This window comes from Lithobates pipiens, unplaced genomic scaffold, assembly GCF_037356315.1.
Source record: "Lithobates pipiens isolate NorthernLeopardFrog02 unplaced genomic scaffold, aLitPip1_a1.2 Scaffold_23, whole genome shotgun sequence".
NCBI lineage: Eukaryota > Metazoa > Chordata > Amphibia > Anura > Ranidae > Lithobates > Lithobates pipiens.
In genome coordinates this window covers 45,425,944-45,448,855 of record NW_027507785.1, presented here as the reverse complement: position 1 = coordinate 45,448,855, position 22,912 = coordinate 45,425,944, and the positions used below count along the sequence as shown (strand labels likewise).

The window sequence follows — 22,912 nt, the reverse complement described above, 5'->3', positions numbered from 1 at the left end:
TAACTTACTGGCAGCCCCTCTATTAAAGTGGTTGTAAACCCCCCCAAAAAAATAAATAAAATAAATAAAACACAGACCTGTAAGACAAAAAAAAAATAACAGGGGCAAAATAGATTTGTATGCATAAGCTCACTAGCTCATTATGAAATACTCACCTTTATCTCGAAGCCACCGCAGCGTTCCCCGTACACGGCTCCGGCCCGCGACATCGCTCCGGGAGTCACTTCCGGGTATCGTGGGCTCCACGTGGTTTAAACACGGTTTAGGAGATATTTGTCAAAACACAGGCACCGGTGTCTACGGTGCATGCGCCGTAGACAGCGGCGTGCAGGCGCACTGAGCGCGCCGCTCTCAGAGGCGATATGCCGCGAGTGACGGCCCCCGTGTGCATGCACGGGAGTGACGTCATCGCGGCTTCGTCGAATGACAGCGGCGGAGCAGCGAGACCCACCGAGAAGATGGAGGCCTCCGGACTACAGGGGACAGCGGTGACTTCGCTGGCTCCTGTGTCAGGTAAGTGACACATAATGGACTATGCGATGTGATGCGATGCGATGCATAGTAGTCCATTATGCTTTACCTTTGCAGGGAATCAAAGAGGAAGTAAACCCCTGATGGGTTTACTTCCTCTTTAAAGGCAGGCGCACCACATTGTAAGTCTTTTCTAAAAACGAGTCTTGCAAATACCTTTTTAGGGGGATTTCCAGGCCGGTCACGTGACTCGCGGCCGCTGTATACCTCCGATACATGGCTTCGGCAGGAGGGGGCCGAGATCTCCCTCTCACATCAGCCGGGGGAGGTCACGTGGCCGCTTAGCCCCTCCCGCATTTAAAGCGGCCGTGAGTCACGTGACCGGCTTGAGGATAGCTCTAAAAATGTATTTACAATACTCGCTTTTAGAAAAAAAAAAAAAAAAAAGACTTACACAGTGTTGTATGTCTGTAAAGTAAAGGGGCTGGTAGTGACCATTGCATTTTTTTATTTTTTATTTATACTAGAGACGTGGATGGGTGGGGGCGAGGACAGACACAGAACATGGAGCTGACAGGCAGGGAGGAGTGGGTGAGGGGGAGAGAGGAGAGCAGGGCTGTGGATGACGGAGGGATGTACGCCGATCACAGTGGTCAGGGCTCAGCAGCCCGGATTATCGTGGTCAGCGCAGAGAGGAAGGGGATACAGGGAGTGGCAGATTTATTTTTTACAGTTCACAGGGGGGCAGATTACATAGCACAAGCACTGCGTTATGCTGTTTAACCCCTTGCCAACCAGCCGCTGTCATACTGCGGCAGGTTGGCTCTCCTGCACAAACCACTGTAGGTGTGCATCGGTCTGTGCAGAGAGGCTAGCGGGCGCACTTCGGGTCCCGCGGGCTCGATGTCCACCAGCGCCCTGCCATCGTGGTGTACAGAGGCAGAACTGGGAACTGCCTATGTAAACAAGGCCATTCCCCGTTCTGCCTAGTGACATGTCATAGATCTTCTGTTCCCATCGATCGGGAACAGTGATCTCTGTCATGTCCTAGGTAGCCCATCCCCCCCCCTACAGTTAGAACACACCCAGGGAACACAGCTAACCCCTTGATTGCCCCCTCTAGTGTTAACCCCTTCCCTGCCAGTGACATTTATACAGTGCATTTTTATAGCACTGATTGCTGTATAAATGTCACTGGTCCCAAAAAAAAGTGTTAGAAGTGTCCGATCTGTCCGCCGCAACATCGCAGTCTCGATAATTAGAAGTGTCCGATCTGTCCGCCGCAACATCGCAGTCTCGATAAAAATCACTAATCGCCGCCATTACTAGTAAAAAAAAAAAAAATTAAAAAAAAGCCATAAATCTATCCCCTATTGTGTAGACATGATAACTTTTGTGCAAACTGATCAATATACGCTTATTGGGAATTTTTTTTTTTAGCAAAAATATGTAGAAGAATATATATTGGCCTAAACTGATGAAGACTTATTTTATTTTTTGAGGATATTATAGCAAAAAGTAAAAAAAAAAAAAATAGTTTTTTGGGGTTTTTTTTTCAAAATTGTCCAACTTTTTATGTTTATAGCGCAAAAAAATGATCAAATACCACCAAAAGAAATCTCTATTTGTGGGATAAAAAGGACATCAATTTTATTTGGGTACAGCGTTGCACGACCGCACAATTGTCAGTTAAGGCGATGCAGTGTATCGCAAAAAAAAAAAAGGGCCTGGTCATTAAGGGGGTAAATCCTTCCGGGGCTGAAGTGGTTAATCTGCTTTAAAGGAAACCGGATCTGAATTTCTTTTATTTTGGGAGGTTAACAAACACTTTAAAAACTCCCCACTATACCACCTGCTAATGAATTACTAAGTGGAATTAACCCTTCCCTATCCACAATTAGAATCTCCCTGAGCTGACGTCATCCCGCCAGGGTGGGCAGCCGTTACCTGTGGTCGCAGGTTCTTCTGGATGCGTTTGAGTTTCGCCCGCTTGCGGCCATTTTTTGTCACGATTGTTTCTTCGTAGAACTCGTGCGCCCAAATCTCCATCCTCATCGAAGGAACATGGAGCTGCGGGGAGAGAGAGCCGGGGCGGTGAGTACATGCAGGACGGGATTTTATAGGACACAGACTGAAGCCTCAAGCAGAAAAAATAAAAAAAATGACACTATGGGGTCCATTTTTAAAACGATTGTTGCACGAATATCTAATCTTCTTGCAATCTTAATGAAACTTTACCATAGGTTTTCTAACAGATTACTTCCTATAGCATCAGCTCCATCTAGTGGCCAAAATGTGGTACAGTTTTTCTGAAATACCTCAATGATGAAAACATTCTGCATTTTAACCACTAGATGGAGCTGGTGATACAGGAAAGAATTTATTAATTAAAGTGATTGTAAAGTCTCGTTTAAAAAACAAAAACCATCCTATACTTACCTCCTCTGTACACTTGGTTTTGCACAGAGCAGCGCGGATCCTCCTCTTCTCGGGTCCCTCTTTGCTGTTCCTGCCCCCCCCCCCCCCTCCTGTCGAGTGCCCCACAGTCAGCAGCTTGCTATAGGGGCACCCAAACTGAATCACAGCTCCCTGTGTCCATTGAGACACTGAGCTTCGACCTGACCCCGCTCCCTCTCTCCCCTGATTGGCTAACTGACTTTGACAGCCGCAGGAACCAATGCTGTGTATGAGACCATTAGGAGTGCCCTGGATGGCTAAGACTCTAAGAAAAACGGGGCTCAGGCAACTAGTTGTGGGGTGCTGGGTGGCTGCTACACACAGAAGTGTTTTTTTTTTATCTTAATGCATAAAGATAAAAAAAAATAAACCTTCTGCCTTTAAAACTACTTTAACAAAATGCATTTGTGTAATCTGAACGCAACTTCACTGTATGGTTTAGATCAGGGGGGTCTTAAACTAGTTGCCCTCCAGCTGTTGCGAAACTACAAGTCCCATGAGGCACTGCAAGGCCGACAGTTACAAGCATAATTCCCGCAGGCAGAGGCATGATGAGACTTGTAGTTCAACAAGAGCTGGAGTGTCGCCAGTTTGAGACCCCTGGTTTAGATGAATCCTGTATCATCAGCTCCATCTAGTGGCCAGAATGCGATAGCCAATATCTGAAATACTTCAAATGAGAATATATTCTGCATTTTTGGCCACTAGATGGAGCCGGCGATACAGCAACTGATCTGATATTTGTGTAATCTGAACGTCATTTTCACTCTATGGTTTGTCATACATTAAGTCCAGTATCCTCAGCTCCATCTAGTGGGCAAAATGCCAATTCCTGAAAAACATATTCTGCATTTTGGCCACTAGATGGAGCTGAGGATACAGGAATTCATCTATTAGAAAGCATACAGTGGAATAGTGTTCAACTTGCACAAACGCAATTTGGTAATAGATTAATTCCTGTATCATCAGCACCATCTAGAGCAGGGATATGCAATTAGCGGACCTCCAGCTGTTGCAGAACTACAAGTCCCATGAGGCATAGCAAGACTCTGAAAACCACAAGCATGACACTCAGAGGCATGATGGGAACTGTAGTTTTGTTACAGCTGGAGGTCCACTAATTGCATATCCCTGATCTAGTGGCTCAAATGTGGTACAGTTTTCTTAAAGCGGAGGTCCACCCTAAAATGGACCTTGGATAATCCAGGTAACTGCACCCACTTCCGGGCTCGCTCTCTGCGGAAAGGGGCGTACATTACGCCCCTTTCCGCAAGTGCCCACCCCCCTTCCGCAAGTGCCCGCTGCCTGCTGGGAAACACACAGATCCCAGAGGCAGCGGGGACCGTCCTCATTGCGCAGCGCGGCTCGCGCATTTGCGCAGTAGGGAACCGGGAAATGAAGCCGAAAGGCTCCACTTCCTGATTCCCATACCCAAGATGGCGGCGGCAGCACTCGAGTGTCGATCTAGAGATCGGCTTCGGGTGCCGACATCGCGGGCGCGCTGGACAGGTAAGTGTCACTATTTTAAAAGTCAGCAGCTGCAGTATTTGTAGCTGCTGACTTTTAAAAAAAATAAAATAAACCACAGAGTCCCGGCGGACTCCCGCTTTAAGTACCCCAATGAGAAAATATTCTGCATTTTGGCCACTAGATGGAGCTGAGGATACAAGAATTCATCTATTAAAGCTGTTGTATAGTCAATTTAGGTACTTTTTACCTACAGGAAAGCCTATAATAAGAAAAAAAAATCTCCTAAACCTGTACGGTTTAGGAGATATTCCCCTCGCAATGCGCCGCTGACTACAGCGGCGCTTGCGCACAGGGGATTCACGGCTGACACCGGACCCTGCCAGGAAGAAATCTCCCGTGCGCGGGAGTGACTATAATCGCGGCTCCGGCCACTCACAGCACCGGAGCCGCGATACCCGGAAGAAACGCAAAGGGAACATGTCAGCTCCCTCGGCGTGGATCGGGCCAGATGTCGGGGCCTCATTCTAAGGTAAGTATTTCATAATGAGCTAGTATGCGGTGCATACTAGCTCAATATGCCTTTTCCTTTGCAGGTGAGTTAAAAAAATAAAAATAAAAAATTCAGCAGGTATACAGCCGCTTTAACAAATTGCATTTGTGTAATCTGAATGCGTACGGTTTGTCAGATTAATTCCTGTATCATCAGCTCCATCTAGTGGCCAAAACGCGATATCAATCCCTGAAATATACTGCATTTTAACCACTAGATGGAGCTGATGATACAGTTCATCACTTAAAGTGGAGTTTTACGCGTTTTCAAGTTTATTAAAAGTCAGAAGCTACAAAAAAAAAAAAAAAAAAAAAAGCGTAGCTGCTGACTTTTAATAAACAGACATTTACCTGTCCCGTGGTTCAGCGATGCGGCGGCCCGAACCCTCACTCCTCTCCCCTGCACCGCCATTGCAAGTGTGGACACCCGGCTGTGATAGCTTGTGGCTTCACAGGCCACTGCGCATGCACAAGTTGCTCTGCGCTCTCTTAGGGGCCAGACAATCTTTTGATACCTGTGACGTGTTGCAGAGAGGGAGGGGAGTTGTCGCCTAGGCGGTGAGGCGACAAGAACAGGAAGGGGAGCTGTCAAAACTAGGTACCCCCCCCCCCCCCCAAAAAAAAAAGACATGCCAATGTGGCATGTAAGGGGGCGAGGAGTGCTTAAAGCGGAAACTCCACTTTTGGGTGGAACTCTGCTTTAATAGATGAATTCCTGTATCATCAGCTCCATCTAGTGGCCAAAATGTGATATCCAACTTCTGGAATACCAGAATGAGAATATATTCAGCATTTTGGCCACTAGATGGAGCTGATGATACAGAATTCATCTATTAGAAAGCACACGTGGAATAGTGTTCAGCTTGCACAAACGCAATTTGGTAATAGATTAATTCCTGTATCATCAGCACCATCTAGTGGCCCAAATGTGGTACAGCTTTTTAAATACCTCAATGAGAAAATATTCTGCTTTTTGGCCACTAGATGGAGGTGATGATACAAGAATGAATCTATTAAAGCAGGACTGCAGTCTCCTCACATAATTTGTAATAAAAACCATTTTTACCATTCTGAAGCTTCCTTCCAACCACTTTGCATATTATTTTATATATACTGCGATACTGTACTTGCCAAACATGCTGTAGAAATCTCCCTCCACTAAGTTTGGCTGCAGCCATTTTAACTGTGGGCAGCTGAAGCTTCACTTCCTGGATTTACATAAGAGGCACACCTCCAGCTCTGCAGCTCTCATTGGCCCTCTTATGATTCACCCCCCTTCCCTTTCTGGCAAAGAGAGCTGTGCATGTCATAAGGCTTTTTACCAGACAAAAAGCAGGAAGTGGGCTGTATAAGGCATTTGCTGGCAGAAAAAAAAAAAGTTTTACCATCCAAAGTTAAAAACAAGGGCAGAAGATTTAATAGATGGAACGTTGAAAAAAATAAAAATAAAATGACTGACGGTCCACTTTAACAAATTGCATTTGTGTAATTTGAACGCAATTTCATGGCATGGTTTGTCATAATTAACTAATTTTAAACACTAGATGGAGCTGATGATACAGGAGTTAAACTATTAAAGTGGACCTTCCGCTCATTGGAACCCTCCCCCCCTCCGGCGCCACAATTGGCACCTTTCAGGGGGGGAGGGGGGTGCAGGTACCTGTACAGTACAGGTATCTGCACCCACTTCCGGCGTAGATTCTGCAGAAGGTACGCCCCTTTCCGCAGAATCTACGCCCCTTTCCGAAAGTCCCCCGCTTCCTGCTGGGAAACACACGGATCCCAGAGACAGCGGGGACCATCCTTATTGCGCAGCGCGACTCGCGCATGCGCAGTAGGGAACCGGGAATGAAGCCGAAAGGCTCCACTTCCTGATTCCCATACCCAAGATGGCGGCGGCAGCACCCGAGAGACGATCGAGAGATCAGCTTCGGGTGCCGACATCGCGGGCGCGCTGGGCGGGTAAGTGTCCTTATTTTAAAAGTCAGCAGCTGCAGTATTTGTAGCTGCTGGCTTAAAAAAAAAAAAAAAAAAAAAAAAAAAACGGTGGACTCCCGCTTTAACTATCATCAGCTCCATCTAGTGGCCAAAACGTGATATCTGATTTCTGTAATACCTCAATGAGAATATCTGTATAATCAGCTCCATCAAGTGGTTAAAATGCAGTATATGTTTCTCCTAGAGGTATTTCAGAAATTGGATATTGCATTTTGGCCACTAGATGGAGCTGACAATACAGGAATTTATCTATTAGAAAACATACGGTGAAATTGTGTTCAGCTTGCACAAATGCAATTTTTTAATTAATAGATTATTGCCCTTTCATCAGCTCCATATAGTGACCTAAATGTCGCACAGTTTTCTGAAATACTTGAAATATTCTGCAATTTAACCACTAGATGGAGCTGAGGATACATGAATTTATTTATTAGAAAACATACAAAGAAATTGGGTTCAGCTTGTGCAAATGTAATTTGTTAATTAATAGATTGATTCCTGTGTCATCAGGACACTGAGGGACGGGCCCTATGTAATGGACGGGGGGGGGGGGGGGGGGGAGCAGTGAGATACTCAATGAACGAGGATGGAGAGAAATAGGGATCCAGTGTGTGTGTGTGTGTGTGTGTGTGTGTGTGTGTGTGTGTGTGTGTGTGTGTGTGTGTGTGTGTGTGTTGTGTGTGTGTGTGTGTGTGTGTGTGGGGGGGGGGGGGGGGGGGGGGGGTTAAGCAATGGGTGGCCAATATTTGGCCATCTTGCAAGCACTACAAGTCCCAGGAGACATTACAAGACTGACAGCCACAAGCAAGAGGGATGATGGGATTTGTAGTTTTGCCAGAGCTGCTCTGAGATCATCACTCCTATGGATGGTGACATTTGATGGATCATTTATCTGGCGGCTGATGTTTGCTCTGTGGTTGTCATCTGAGGAGTCAGCAGACCTTTGCTCCTCCTGCACTGTGGATCTCATTGAAGCTCCAATATAAAAACGCAGATAAGGAGTCGCCTTCTTCTGGAACATGGACTTTGTCTGTCTGTGAAGTTAATGATAAACGAGGAGAGCAGCTGGAAGGTGAAACTGGCAGAGTTCAGTTTCCTCCAGATATCCGATAAGAACATCAGATGTGAGATCTGAGCTCAGCTGAGAACCCCCCACCCCCACCATCCTCCCCACCCCTCCCCTGACCCGGGACTACAAAACCCTCCACCATATGGATAAGGACTTATTTAAAGGGAATAGGTCATCAGGACAGATATGGGATCCGCCATTACTGACTTATATGACCCCCCGGGGGGGGGGGGTCATTCTTCCCTGAGGTGGGTCAATGACTCAGCAAATAATGGAGGAAGGATGGAGATGACGGCTCTAGAGCTCCAATAAGTCAGTACGGCTTCCATCATTTCTATAATTTGGGGTCCTCTTAGAGGAGTCAATTGATGTGAGGTCTCCCCACTGTGATCTCTGGCTCTGTCCCCGCCCACCTCAGGGCGTTCCAGCTCCTTCCTTTACATTCTCCATAATATGGTCTGTGCTGGCCCAGGCAAAAGGGGGGGGGGACAGAGATCCAATGTATGAATACGGGGGGGGGGGGGGGCAGAGATCCAATGTATGAATACTGGGGGGGGGGGGGCAGAGATCCAATGTATGAATACTGGGGGGGCAGAGATCCAATGTATGAATACGAGGGGGGGGGGCAGAGATCCAATGTATGAGTACAAGAGGGGCGGGGTTGTCATAGACGCAATGTATGAGGACAGGATGGGGGGGTTGTCATAGACCCAAGGTATGAGGACAGGATGGGGGGGTTGTCATAGACCCAAGGTATGAGGACAGGATGGGGGGGGGGGGGTTTGTCATAGACCCAATGTATGAGGACATTGGGGGGATTAAAGACATGACCCAACTAGATGGAGAGAAGGGGGGACAGAGACCAATACAGTAGGATGGGGTGGTGGTGGAGGAGGGGAGACTCAATGTATAAGGATGAGGATGTGCAAATGCGAGAGGAGGTTCAGCGATCCAATGTATGGGGATGAAAAGGGGGGATGGGGGCCATACACACAATGTATGAGGATGGGGAAGGGAGAGGGACAGGGGTGCAATATGAGGACAGGATTGGGGGGGGATTTACAGAGAAATAATGTACAAGGTAAGAGACCTGATATAGGATTGTAAAGATGGGGGACTCATATAGATACAATGTATCGGGGGGGGGGGGGTGATATATGGATACAATGTATCGGGGGGGGGGGGGGGTGATATATGGATACAATGTATCGGGGGGGGGGGGGGGGGGTGATATATGGATACAATGTATCGGGGGGGGGGGTGATATATGGATACAATGTATCGGGGGGGGGGTGATATATGGATACAATGTATCGGGGGGGTGATATATGGATACAATGTATCGGGGGGGTGATATATGGATACAATGTATCGGGGGGGGTGATATATGGATACAATGTATTCGGGGGGGGGGGGGGGGGGTGATATATGGATACAATGTATCGGGGGGGGTGATATATGGATACAATGTATCGGGGGGGGTGATATATGGATACAATGTATCGGGGGGGGGGGGTGATATATGGATACAATGTATCGGGGGGGGGGGTGATATATGGATACAATGTATCGGGGGGGGGGGGGTGATATATGGATACAATGTATCGGGGGGGGGGGTGATATATGGATACAATGTATCGGGGGGGGGTGATATATGGATACAATGTATCGGGGGGGGGTGATATATGGATACAATGTATCAGGGGGTGATATATGGATACAATCTATCGGGGGGGGGGGGTGATATATGAATACAATGTATCGGGGGGGGGGGTGATATATGGATACAATGTATCAGGGGGGTGATATATGGATACAATGTATCGGGGGGGTGATATATGGATACAATGTATCGGGGGGGGGGGTGATATATGGATACAATGCATCGGGGGGGGGGTGATATATGGATACAATGTATCGGGGGGTGATATATGGATACAATGTATGGGGGGGGTGATATATGGATACAATGTATGGGGGGGGTGATATATGGATACAATGCATCAGGGGGGGGGTGATATATGGATACAATGCATCGGGGGGGGGTGATATATGGATACAATGTATCAGGGGGTGATATATGGATACAATGTATCGGGGGGGGGGGGGGGGGGGGGGTGATATATGGATACAATGTATCAGGGGGGGTGATATATGGATACAATGTATCGGGGGGGGGGGGGTGATATATGGATACAATGTATCGGGGGGGGTGATATATGGATACAATGTATCGGGGGGGTGATATATGGATACAATGTATCGGGGGGGTGGGTGATATATGGATACAATGTATCGGGGGGGTGATATATGGATACAATGTATCGGGGGGGGGGGGTGATATATGGATACAATGTATGTATGAGGATGGGGAAGGGAGAGGGACAGGGGTGCAATACGAGGACAGGATTGGGGGGGATTTACAGAGAAATAATGTACAAGGTAAGAGACATGATATAGGATTGTAAAGATGGGGACTCATATAGATACAATGTATCAGGGGGGGGGTGATATATGGATACAATGTATCCGGGGGGGGTGATATATGGATACAATGTATCAGGGGGGGGGGTGATATATGGATACAATGTATCAGGGGGGTGATATATGGATACAATGTATCAGGGGGGTGATATATGGATACAATGTATCAGGGGGGTGATATATGGATACAATGTATGGGGGGGTGATATATGGATACAATGTATCGGGGGGGGGGGGGTGATATATGGATACAATGTATCGGGGGGGGTGATATATGGATACAATGCATCGGGGGGGGGTGATATATGGATACAATGCATCGGGGGGGGGGGGGGGGGTGATATATGGATACAATGCATCGGGGGGGGGGGTGATATATGGATACAATGCATCGGGGGGGGGGGGGGTGATATATGGATACAATGCATCGGGGGGGGGGGGGGGTGATATATGGATACAATGTATCGGGGGGGGTGATATATGGATACAATGTATCGGGGGGGGGTGATATATGGATACAATGTATCGGGGGGGGGGGTGATATATGGATACAATGTATCGGGGGGGGGGGTGATATATGGATACAATGTATCGGGGGGGGTGATACATGGATACAATGTATCGGGGGGGGGTGATACATGGATACAATGTATCGGGGGGGGGTGATACATGGATACAATGTATCGGGGGGGTGATACATGGATACAATGTATCGGGGGGGGGTGATACATGGATACAATGTATCGGGGGGGAGGTGATATATGGATACAATGTATCGGGGGGGAGGTGATATATGGATACAATGTATCAGGGGGGGGGGGGGTGATATATGGATACAATGTATCAGGGGGGGGGTGATATATGGATACAATGTATCAGGGGGGGGGGGGGTGATATATGGATACAATGTATCGGGGGGGGGGGGGGGTGATATATGGATACAATGTATCAGGGGGGGGTGATATATGGATACAATGTATCGGGGGGGGGTGATATATGGATACAATGTATCGGGGGGGGGGTGATATATGGATACAATGTATCGGGGGGGGGGGGGGTGATATATGGATACAATGTATCAGGGGGGGGGGGGGTGATATATGGATACAATGTATCGGGGGGGGGGGGTGATATATGGATACAATGTATCGGGGGGAGGTGATATATGGATACAATGTATCAGGGGGGGGGGTGATATATGGATACAATGTATCAGGGGGGTGATATATGATACAATGTATCAGGGGGGGGGGGGTGATATATGGATACAATGTATCAGGGGGGGGTGATATATGGATACAATGTATCAGGGGGGGGGGGGTGATATATGGATACAATGTATCGGGGGGGGGGGGGGGGGGGGTGATATATGGATACAATGTATCGGGGGGGAGGGGGGGGTGATATATGGATACAATGTATCGGGGGGGGGGTGATATATGGATACAATGTATCGGGGGGGGGGTGATATATGGATACAATGTATCGGGGGGGGGGGTGATATATGGATACAATGTATCGGGGGAGGTGATATATGGATACAATGTATCGGGGGGAGGTGATATATGGATACAATGTATCGGGGGGAGGTGATATATGGATACAATGTATCGGGGGAGGTGATATATGGATACAATGTATCAGGGGGGGGTGATATATGGATACAATGTATCAGGGGGGTGATATATGGATACAATGTATCAGAGGGGGGGGGGGGGGTGATATATGGATACAATGTATCAGAGGGGGGGGGGGTGATATATGGATACAATGTATCAGAGGGGGGGGGGTGATATATGGATACAATGTATCAGGGGGGGTGATATATGGATACAATGTATCAGAGGGGGGGGGGTGATATATGGATACAATGTATCAGGGGGGGGGGGGTGATATATGGATACAATGTATCAGGGGGGGTGATATATGGATACAATGTATCGGGGGGGGGGGTGATATATGGATACAATGTATCAGGGGGGGTGATATATGGATACAATGTATCAGGGGGGGGGGTGATATATGGATACAATGTATCAGAGGGGGGGGGGTGATATATGGATACAATGTATCAGAGGGGGGGGGGTGATATATGGATACAATGTATCAGAGGGGGGGGTGATATATGGATACAATGTATCAGGGGGGGGGGGTGATATATGGATACAATGTATCAGGGGGGGGTGATATATGGATACAATGTATCAGGGGGGTGATATATGGATACAATGTATCAGGGGGGGTGATATATGGATACAATGTATCAGGGGGGGTGATATATGGATACAATGTATCAGAGGGGGGGGTGATATATGGATACAATGTATCAGGGGGGGGGTGATATATGGATACAATGTATCAGAGGGGGGGGTGATATATGGATACAATGTATCAGGGGGGGGGGGTGATATATGGATACAATGTATCAGGGGGGGGGGGGTGATATATGGATACAATGTATCAGGGGGGGGGGTGATATATGGATACAATGTATCAGGGGGGTGATATATGGATACAATGTATCAGGGGGGGTGATATATGGATACAATGTATCAGGGGGGGTGATATATGGATACAATGTATCAGGGGGGGGGGTGATATATGGATACAATGTATCAGAGGGGGGGGGTGATATATGGATACAATGTATCAGGGGGGGGTGATATATGGATACAATGTATCAGGGGGGTGATATATGGATACAATGTATCAGGGGGGTGATATATGGATACAATGTATCAGAGGGGGGGGTGATATATGGATACAATGTATCAGGGGGGGGGGGGTGATATATGGATACAATGTATCAGAGGGGGGGGTGATATATGGATACAATGTATCAGGGGGGGGGGGGTGATATATGGATACAATGTATCAGGGGGGGGGGTGATATATGGATACAATGTATCAGGGGGGGGGTGATATATGGATACAATGTATCAGGGGGGGTGATATATGGATAAAATGTATCAGGGGGGGTGATATATGGATACAATGTATCAGGGGGGGTGATATATGGATACAATGTATCAGGGGGGGGGGGTGATATATGGATACAATGTATCAGAGGGGGGGGTGATATATGGATACAATGTATCAGGGGGGGGTGATATATGGATACAATGTATCAGGGGGGGGGGGGGTGATATATGGATACAATGTATCAGAGGGGGGTGATATATGGATACAATGTATCAGGGGGGGGGTGATATATGGATACAATGTATCAGGGGGGGGGGTGATATATGGATACAATGTATCAGGGGGGGGGGGTGATATATGGATACAATGTATCAGGGGGGTGATATATGGATACAATGTATCAGGGGGGGTGATATATGGATACAATGTATCAGGGGGGGTGATATATGGATACAATGTATCAGGGGGGGGGGGGGTGATATATGGATACAATGTATCAGAGGGGGGGGGTGATATATGGATACAATGTATCAGGGGGGGGTGATATATGGATACAATGTATCAGGGGGGGGGTGATATATGGATACAATGTATCAGGGGGGGTGATATATGGATACAATGTATCAGGGGGGGTGATATATGGATACAATGTATCAGAGGGGGGGGTGATATATGGATACAATGTATCAGGGGGGGGGGTGATATATGGATACAATGTATCAGAGGGGGGGGTGATATATGGATACAATGTATCAGGGGGGGGGGTGATATATGGATACAATGTATCAGGGGGGGGGGGTGATATATGGATACAATGTATCAGGGGGGGGGGGGGTGATATATGGATACAATGTATCAGGGGGGGTGATATATGGATACAATGTATCAGGGGGGGTGATATATGGATACAATGTATCAGGGGGGGGGGTGATATATGGATACAATGTATCAGAGGGGGGGGGTGATATATGGATACAATGTATCAGGGGGGTGATATATGGATACAATGTATCAGGGGGGGGGGTGATATATGGATATGGTGGGGGAGGGGAGTGGGGTGTTATATATATATATATATATATATATATGGATACAATGTATCGGAGGGTTGGGGGAGGGGGGGGTGACGGTAACCAATGGTCCTCCTCCTCGGGTCACTCACCCCCGGCGGGTGAAGATGAAGGGCGTCGCTTGGCGGATTCGGGCCACGCTCTGCTCGCCGGTGGCGGGGCTCTCGGGCCCCTGGAAGGAGGATGAGAAGGGCCACAGTCCCCGGGCTCTGGATCCGCTGCCGCCCATGTCGGGTCACTCCGGGAGTCTCCGCCCCCCTCCTCCCGGGATCTCCCCCCGCCGGTCTCCTGTCACTCCGCTCCGCCACCGCCCTGCGTCACTTCCGCGGCCGGACAGCGGACAGCTCACGTGACCCGCAGCCAATCAGAGCCAGGAGCAGAGGGCGGGGCCAAGGACCAGAGCGAGGCGAGGAGCGCGAGGGTGACATCGCGTGGATCTCATGTGCTGATACAATATAGCGATGTTCCCGGGGCGCCTCTCAGAATCCGATTGGCTGGGAGGGCTGGTGACGTCATGACAGTCCCGGGGGAGCGCAAAGTGCAGAGAATGGGGAGGGGAGGAGCCTAATGGGCTTATGTACAGTCCGCCAATTATATATGTCTGATAATTTCTTTTATTTTTTATTTTAGATAGAGCAGAGAAAGAACAGACAACGGGATATTAGAGGAATTCTCTTCTCATGTGTCGGCAAAACAGGTGTCCCCATTCAGGAGATTTTTCTTCACTTCCTGTCTCAGTGACAACCGGAAGTGAGATAAATTTACCTCTTTACTGTCAGAAAAACAGGTGTCCCCAATGGGTAGATTTTCCCCTCACTTCCTGTTCCAGTGACAACGGTAACGTTTTCATTTCCCCATCACTTCCTGCCTCAGTGACACAACAGCATGTTAGATCAATTCTATTTTTAGGTGTCAGAAAAACAGGTTGTCCCCAGAGATTTCTCTTCACTTCCTGTCTCAGTACATGTTGGCATTCCTGGTTCCCTCAATGAACTGTAGCTCCCCAGTGCCAGTGTTCTCGATATGTGCCCGCCGTCGAAAAAGCGCCTGCGCATGCACAGAACGGAAGGGCACTCCAGCTGATTTGCCGATCAGCTGGAGTGACGTCACCATAGCGCATGCGCACTTCATAGGAGGATTTTCTTGACGGGGAGAGTCCATTTCACGGGCACAATTGAAAGCTATGCAAAGAGTGGAGGTACACCTAGATTGTGCCTCGCTGTAAACCCAAATACGGCGCCCCTCCGCTGTTTGCATAGCATTAAATTGTGGCTGAGAATTGGTATCTCCCGTCCAAAAAAAAAGGCTCCTCCGATGTGCGCACGCGCTATGGTCACGTCACTCCAGCTGATCAGGAAATCAGCTGAAAGTGCCCTTCCGTTCTGCGCATGCGCGGGCACTATTATACGGTGGGCACATATATCGACGGCACGCCGGCAGCACTCATGCAGCCCCAGAGAGTGTTACCACCTGTACAGGATTCACCCGGACAGTCCGGGTTTTAAATCTTGTGTCCGGGTTTCAGGCGGACTGAAACCCGGACACATTATTCAGACCGGGCTGTGGCTCCCCAAGTAACCAAGATAGTCAAACATAAATCTCTTGCTGCCAGGCAGCTGTCTGGGGGCAGGTCCGGCATCACTGAGGGGGGGGGGCAGGGCGATGATGTCAGCAAGAGCAATTTGGCCACACCCACTGTTTCCTGCGGCACGCTATGTTACTCCTCTCCTTGGGGCACCCATAGGTGTCCCAGGCTACGGAAGTGTTGGGGTTCGGCTGGAAGAAAAGTGGGGTGACCCCCAGACCATGACGCTCCACCACCACCATGCGTGACTGTAGGTGAGACGCACGTATCTTTGTACTCCTCACCTGTATATGGCGACATCAATAGATATAACCATGGCGTATACCTGACCCCCCCCCCCCCATCCAGGTGAAGGGAGGAGCAAATCCACCTCCCTTGCCGGGGGGGGGGGGGGGGAATGCTGTGCGTCACGCCAGCGTTCTGGAAACGTATCTTTTCCTGCGACTCTCTCTGCCACCCTTGTCAGCCTATGTACAAAGGGCATTCCATGGAGGAAAACACTAAAGATAAACATAAAGGGATGAAAAGAAAGGAAAAAAAAAAAAAAGGCAAAGAAGAAGTAAAGAGGAGAAGAAGACATGCGCCCCCTACTGTCAGAACATAGGTATTGGCTCCACAGTTGACCCCTTGATCGCCCCCCTAATGTTATCCCCTTCCCTTGCCAGTGACATTTACACAGTAATCAGTGCATTTTTATAGCACTGATCGCTGCATTATTGTCAACCGACCCCAAAAAATTTGTCAAAATTGTCCGATGTGTCCGCCATAACGTTGCAAGTCTCGATTAAAAATCGCAGATCGCCGCCGTTACTAGTAAAAAAAATAATAATAATAATAATAAAAATGCCATTAATCTATCCCCTATTTAGTAGACGCTATAACTTTTGCGCAAACCAATAAATAAACGCTTATTGTGATTTTTTATTAAGAAAAATATGTAGAAGAATACAAATCGGCCTAAACTGAGGAAAAATTCGCTTTTAAAAAAAAACAAAAAAAAAAAACGGCTATTTATTATAGCAAAAAGTACAAAATAATGTGTTTTTTTTTTTTTTCAAAATTGTCGCTCTTTTTTTGTTCATAGCGAAAAAAAAAAAAAAAATCGCGGAGGTGATCAAATACCACCAAAAGAAAGCTCTATTTGTGGGGGGGGGGGGGGGGGAAGGATGTCAATTTTGTTTGGGTACAACGTCGCACGACCGCGCAATTGTCAGTTAAAGCGACGCAGTGCCGTATCGCAAAAAAATGGCCTGGTCATTGAGCAGCCAAATCTTCCGGGGCTGAAGTGGTTAAGCAGCGTCTCTCACATTTCATAATTGTGTTTGCGTACAGCGTCGCACGACCGCGTAAAAAGGCCTGGTCATGAAGGGGGATAAATCTTCTGGAGGTCTACTGGATGTATTGGTAGGTAATGTGTGCCCACTAGATGGCGCTTCTGATCATACAATATACTGTATATATATATATATATATATATATATATATATACAGCACAGAATGTGGGGAGTTTCCTTGGAGCTGGGTGGATTTGGATCACAGCTTTCTTTTTTTTTTTTTCAGACATAGAAACACTTAAAGTGGAACTCTACTCCCCTCCCGTCCTCCAGAGCTGACTTCCTCCAGGCTCAGGATCAGCCATCTTGATTGGCCATATCGGGATGGCATAACCCCAGATCGATCTACAGCGGGGGGTCCTCAAACTAGTGGCCATCCAGCTGTTGCGGAACTACCAGTCCCATCATGCCTCTGCCTGTGGGAGTCATACTTGTCACTGTCAGCCATGCAATGCCTCATGGGACTTGTAGTTTCCCAACAGCTGGAGGACCGCCAGTTTGAGACCCCTGATCTACAGTGTCCGGGGGATTGGGAAGAGACAGGTGAGAATCCAAGTCTCAGCCAAGCTTGCTGGGTAAGCAGCCCTAAAGGGGTTAGGATAGTGATTGTAGATTCCACTAGGGGGCGCTGTATACCGAGTGACTGGAAGGGTTCGTGGAAATTATTTCCATGAGCCAGGATCTCGGGGGGGGGGGGGGGGGGCAATCCACCATATTGTACTCTGACCTGATCAAGGATTTCTGGAGGCCTCAATCCGTCATTTTGTACACTAAAATGAACAACGATCCCCAGGGGGGCCCAATCAGCCCTATTGTACACTGACATGAGCAAGGATCTGTAGGGGCCCCAATCTATGAACAAGGATCTCCGGGGCCCCAATCCTCCATATTGTACACTGACATGAGCAAAGGTCTTCAGAGGCCCCAATTCGCCACTGGGGAATCTGCATTTATATTTTTCCTGTGCGAATGGGAAAGGTTTCCAGGTTGAATGTGTGAATCAGAAAAATACCACATTATGGCCACTAGATGGAGTCGAAGTCCATAGTAAATCATTATTTATTACATATGATCATCAGCGCCATCTGGTGACCATAATTGTGGTACTTTGGTTCCTGATTCACACATTCCACCTGGAGAGAAAATAGCCTAACATTTGATTTTGCCCCCAGAAAGAACGCACATGCACAGGCCAAATGGCTCTGCAAATGTTTCATTTTGAAACAGAGATTTCAGATGTGTTTCATAGTTAGTAAGGTTGATTAAAGACACCAGTCCATCCAGTTCAACCTGAGTTAGGTGTCCACAATTATCCCTATACATTACACACTCACATTGATCCCTGCCTTCAAGGAGCCCACAATCCAAGGTCCCCATTCATATACTAGGGCCAATTTTGGACAGAAGCCAATTAACCTACCTGCATGTCTTTGGATTGTGGGAGGAACCCAGAATACCCGGAGGAAACCCACACAGGCACAGGGAGAACATGCAAACTCCAGACAGGTAGTGTCGTGGTTGGGATTTGAACCAGCGACCCTTCTTACTGCTAGGTGAGAGTGCTAACCACTACACCTCTGTATTTGTGTTTTAAAACAACCGGGTGCATAGGAATACATGATCCGTGGGAGGAGCAGCGGTGGGTAAAGGGGCCCCTATATGGGTACACACTGCCCAATGGGCAGCCTCGTAACCTTTTGCCAAATTTTCTTCCCAATTCTGCCACCTCATTACTGGAAAGGGGTTTAACCTTGGGCGTGTTTTTACAACAGATGATTCTTCATGGGTATTAAATCAACACAATAAAAACACTTTGGGGTGGAGCTGTTTGTCCTGTGAAACTGCATGTACATCCATTGCATGTGAATGTGGGGGGGGGGGGCAAAACCGAATGTTATTGGGCTTTTTTATCTCCAGATTGAATGTGTGAATCAGGAAAGTACCGCATTATGGTCACTAGGTGGAGCTGATGATCATAAGAAACAAATACTTATTTACTATTGTCGGCAGCTCCATCTAGTGGACATGATATGGTATTTTCCTGATTCACACAATTTGGAAAGAACCACATTGTGGTCACTAGATGGCACTGACTATCATAAGTAACAAATACGTATTTGGTATGGTTGGCGGCTCCATCTAGTGGCCATGATATGGTATGTTCCCTGATTCACACATTCAACCCGGGGAGGTATTTTTGCATATCATGAAACCTCTTCTTTTTCCTTTTTCTTAGTATTATCTCGGGGTCTAACTATGAAAAATACGCTTGGGGAAAAATCTAATGTTCTCAGGTTCATGTTACAATTAATGTTGGTGTGTATTTTTGCATACCATGAACCTCTTCTTTTTCCTTTTTCTTAGTATTATATCAGAGTGTGATTATGAAAAATATGCTCGGGGCAAAATCTAATGTTCTCAGGTCATATTCTCTTGGATTGAATATGTGAATTGGAAAAATGCGGCTTTATGGCCACTAGATGGCACCAACTATCCTATGTGTGCTTCTCTACGCCATCTAGTGGCCATAATGAGGTATTTTACCATTCACACATTCAATTTGTGAGAATATAGGCTGAGAACATTCGATTTTTGAAGTTTTGATGGACAAACAGCTATGCAAATTTTTTATTTATTTTTTATCAATACAACCCTTCGTGTGCGGATATGGTGTGTGTGACTGTGAACACATTTCCTCTGAATCTTTCTTTTTCTTTTATAAGTTCTCAGCAGCGTAATCAGGGCCCCTAGGGTCTTGTATGGGGTCCTTATCATCCCCCCCCAATGATTGGAGGTGACAGCTGGATTATTACTGCTCTCCTCTTCTTCTCTTTCAGCTTTGATGTGCGTCTTTTGGCGGCGGAATGCACGCTGTGTTTGGCCATCCAGCTTCTTCCTCCCATCACTCGGCCCATCCTCCATGGAGCCCCAGGTCCTGAAATCAGGGCTGGACTGGGAGAAAAATTTGGCCCTGGACTTCCTCCAGACCGGCCCACTTTAATTTTACAAACACGCACAAAGGCAGTATATGAACTATACGCAATTGCGCAAAAAAACATTTCACTGTAAGGCTTTTTTCTAAAAAAATATATCTGTCCTCCAAGTTTTACATTTATTTTTCTGTATGAAAATGTGTTACCTGAAAATATACTCCGTCCTCACTCCCCTCTTTTATTATTTCACTTATTCTCCTCTGTATTTTTCTCCTCCTTCCTTCTCACATCACTGCGTGAAGTGGGAGGGCTAACGTCGTGCAGGAACGTTGCCACAGCCTCACTGGCTGCAATTTCCGAAAGCGGCCTTGCTGGACAGCCATTGGCTGCCTTTCAGCGATGCAGCGGCGCTGAGGCTGAGCCGGGTTGCGCACTATGAAGTGAGGGGATGGGCAACTGCGGATGACAGGTCTCTCCCGTGCCAGCCGCGCAGCCATTGCTTTGACAGGCTGTCACTGAAACCGGGCCACTGAGCCATAGGCCCACCGGGAAACTCCCAATAGTCCCGATGGACAGTACATGCCTGCCTGAGATGCAGGGGAAGCCAAGGAGGAGGAGGGAGGAGATGCAGGAGAAGCCGAGGAGGAGGAGGAGGGAGGAGACGCAGGAGAAGCCAAGGAGGAGGAGGAGGGAGGAGACGCAGGAGAAGCCAAGGAGGAGGAGGGAGGAGATGCGGGGAGGCCGAGAAGGAGGGAGGAGACACGGGGGAAACAGAGGAAGGGGAGAGAGAAGACACGGAGTAGCCGAGGAGAAGGAGGGAGGAGTCGTGGGGTAGCTGAGGAGAAAGAGAAGGGAGGAGACATGGGGAAACCGAGGAGGAGGGAGGAGACACGGGGAAGCCGAGGAGGAGGAGGGAGGAGATGCGAGGAAGCCAAGGAGGGGGAGGAAGGAGTTGCAGGGAAACCAAGGAGGAGGGAGGAGACTTGGGGAAGCCGAGGAGGAAGGAGACACAGGGTAGCCGAGGAAGAGGGAGGAGACATGGGGAAGCCGAGGAGGAGGAGGAAGGAGATGCAGGGAAGCCGAGGAGGAGGGAGGAGACACGGGGAAGCCAAGGAGGAGGAGGTGGGAGGAGACACAGGGAAGCCAAAGAGGAGGGAGGAGAAACGGGGAAGCTGAGGAGGAGGAGGGAGGAGACACGGGGAAGCTGAGGAGGAGGAGGGAGGAGACACGGGGAAGCTGAGGAGGAGGAGGGAGGAGACACGGGGAAGCCGATGAGAAGGAGGGAGGAGTCGCGGGTTAGCTGAGAAGGAAGAGAAGTGAGGAGACACAGGGAAGCCGAGGCGGAGGAGGAGGAGGAGGGAAGAGACATGGGGAAGCCGAGGAGGAGGGAGGGAGGAGACATGGGAAAGCGAGGAGGAGGGGAGGGAGGAGACATGGGGAAGCCGAGGAGGAGGGAGGGAGGAGACATGGGGAAGCCGAGGGAGGAGGCGGGAGGAGATATGGAGAAGCTGAGGAGGAGGAGGAGGGAGGAGACCCGGGGAAGCCAAGGAGGAGGAGGAGGGAGGAGACACGGGGAAGCCGAGGAGGAGGGAGGAGACACGGGGAAGCCGAGGAGGAGCAGGAAGAGGGAGGAGACACAGGGAAGCCGAGGAGGAGGAGGGAGGAGACACGGGGAAGCTGAGGAGGGGGAGGGAGGAGACACGGGGAAGCCGAGGAGGGAGGGAGACACGGGGAAGCTGAGGAGGGGGAGGGAGGAGACACGGGGAAGCCGAGGAGGGAGGAGACACGGGGAAGCTGAGGAGGGGGAGGGAGGAGACACAGGGAAGAGGCAGGAGGAGACATGGAGAAGCCGAGGAGGAGGGAGGAGACACGGGGAAGAGGCAGGAGGAGACATGGAGAAGCCGAGGAGGAGGGAGGAGACACAGGGAAGCCGAGGAGGAGGAAGAGGGAGGAGACACAGGGAAGCCGAGGAGGAGGAGGAGGGAGGAGACACGGGGAAGCCGAGGAGGAGAAGGAGGGAGGAGACACAGGGAAGCCAAGGAGGAGGAGGGAGGAGACAAGGGGAAGCCGAGGAGGAGGAGGGAGGAGATGCGGGGAAACCGAGGAGGAGGAGGAGGGAGGAGACACAGGGAAGCCGAGGAGGAGGAGGGAGGAGACACGGGGAAGCCGAGGAGGAGGAGATGCGGGGAAGCCGAGGAGGAGGGAGGAGACACGGGGAAGCTGAGGAGGAGGAGGGAGGAGACACGGGGAAGCCGAGGAGGAGGGAGGAGATGCGGGGAAGCCAAGGAGGAGGATTTGACAGGTGTCGCCAGAACAGGAACAGAGAGGAAATCTTCAGATGGAGACACTCGTTCTGGGATTATTCTCTCTTTGGAGAGATTTCATCTCACTTCCTGTTGTGTTTCTGGGACAGGAAGTGAAGGTAAATCTCCCCAGTGGGGACATAGACAGTAATAAAACAACTGTTTACCACTTCATGCAAAACCAAACCAAAAATAGTTTTGGATGGATTGGTAGAATTTGGATCCCCCCCCCCCCCCCCAAAAAAAAAAAACTCCCATAAAGAAATA

The 22,912-nt window shown here is 48.7% G+C and overlaps 1 protein-coding gene across 1 annotated transcript in view; it reads right to left on the bottom strand.

The window, feature by feature from the left end:
- Window positions 1-14,868, bottom strand: part of TUSC2 (tumor suppressor 2, mitochondrial calcium regulator) — a 17,015-nt gene extending 2,147 nt beyond the window's left edge. Inside the window, 4 exon segments of the mRNA XM_077451515.1 lie at window positions 2,419-2,508; window positions 2,510-2,530; window positions 2,532-2,541; window positions 14,583-14,868. Of these exon segments, the coding sequence (XP_077307641.1) occupies window positions 2,419-2,508; window positions 2,510-2,530; window positions 2,532-2,541; window positions 14,583-14,719 (258 nt within the window). The 5' untranslated portion in view covers window positions 14,720-14,868.
- Between the last annotated feature and the right edge of the window lie 8,044 nt (window positions 14,869-22,912).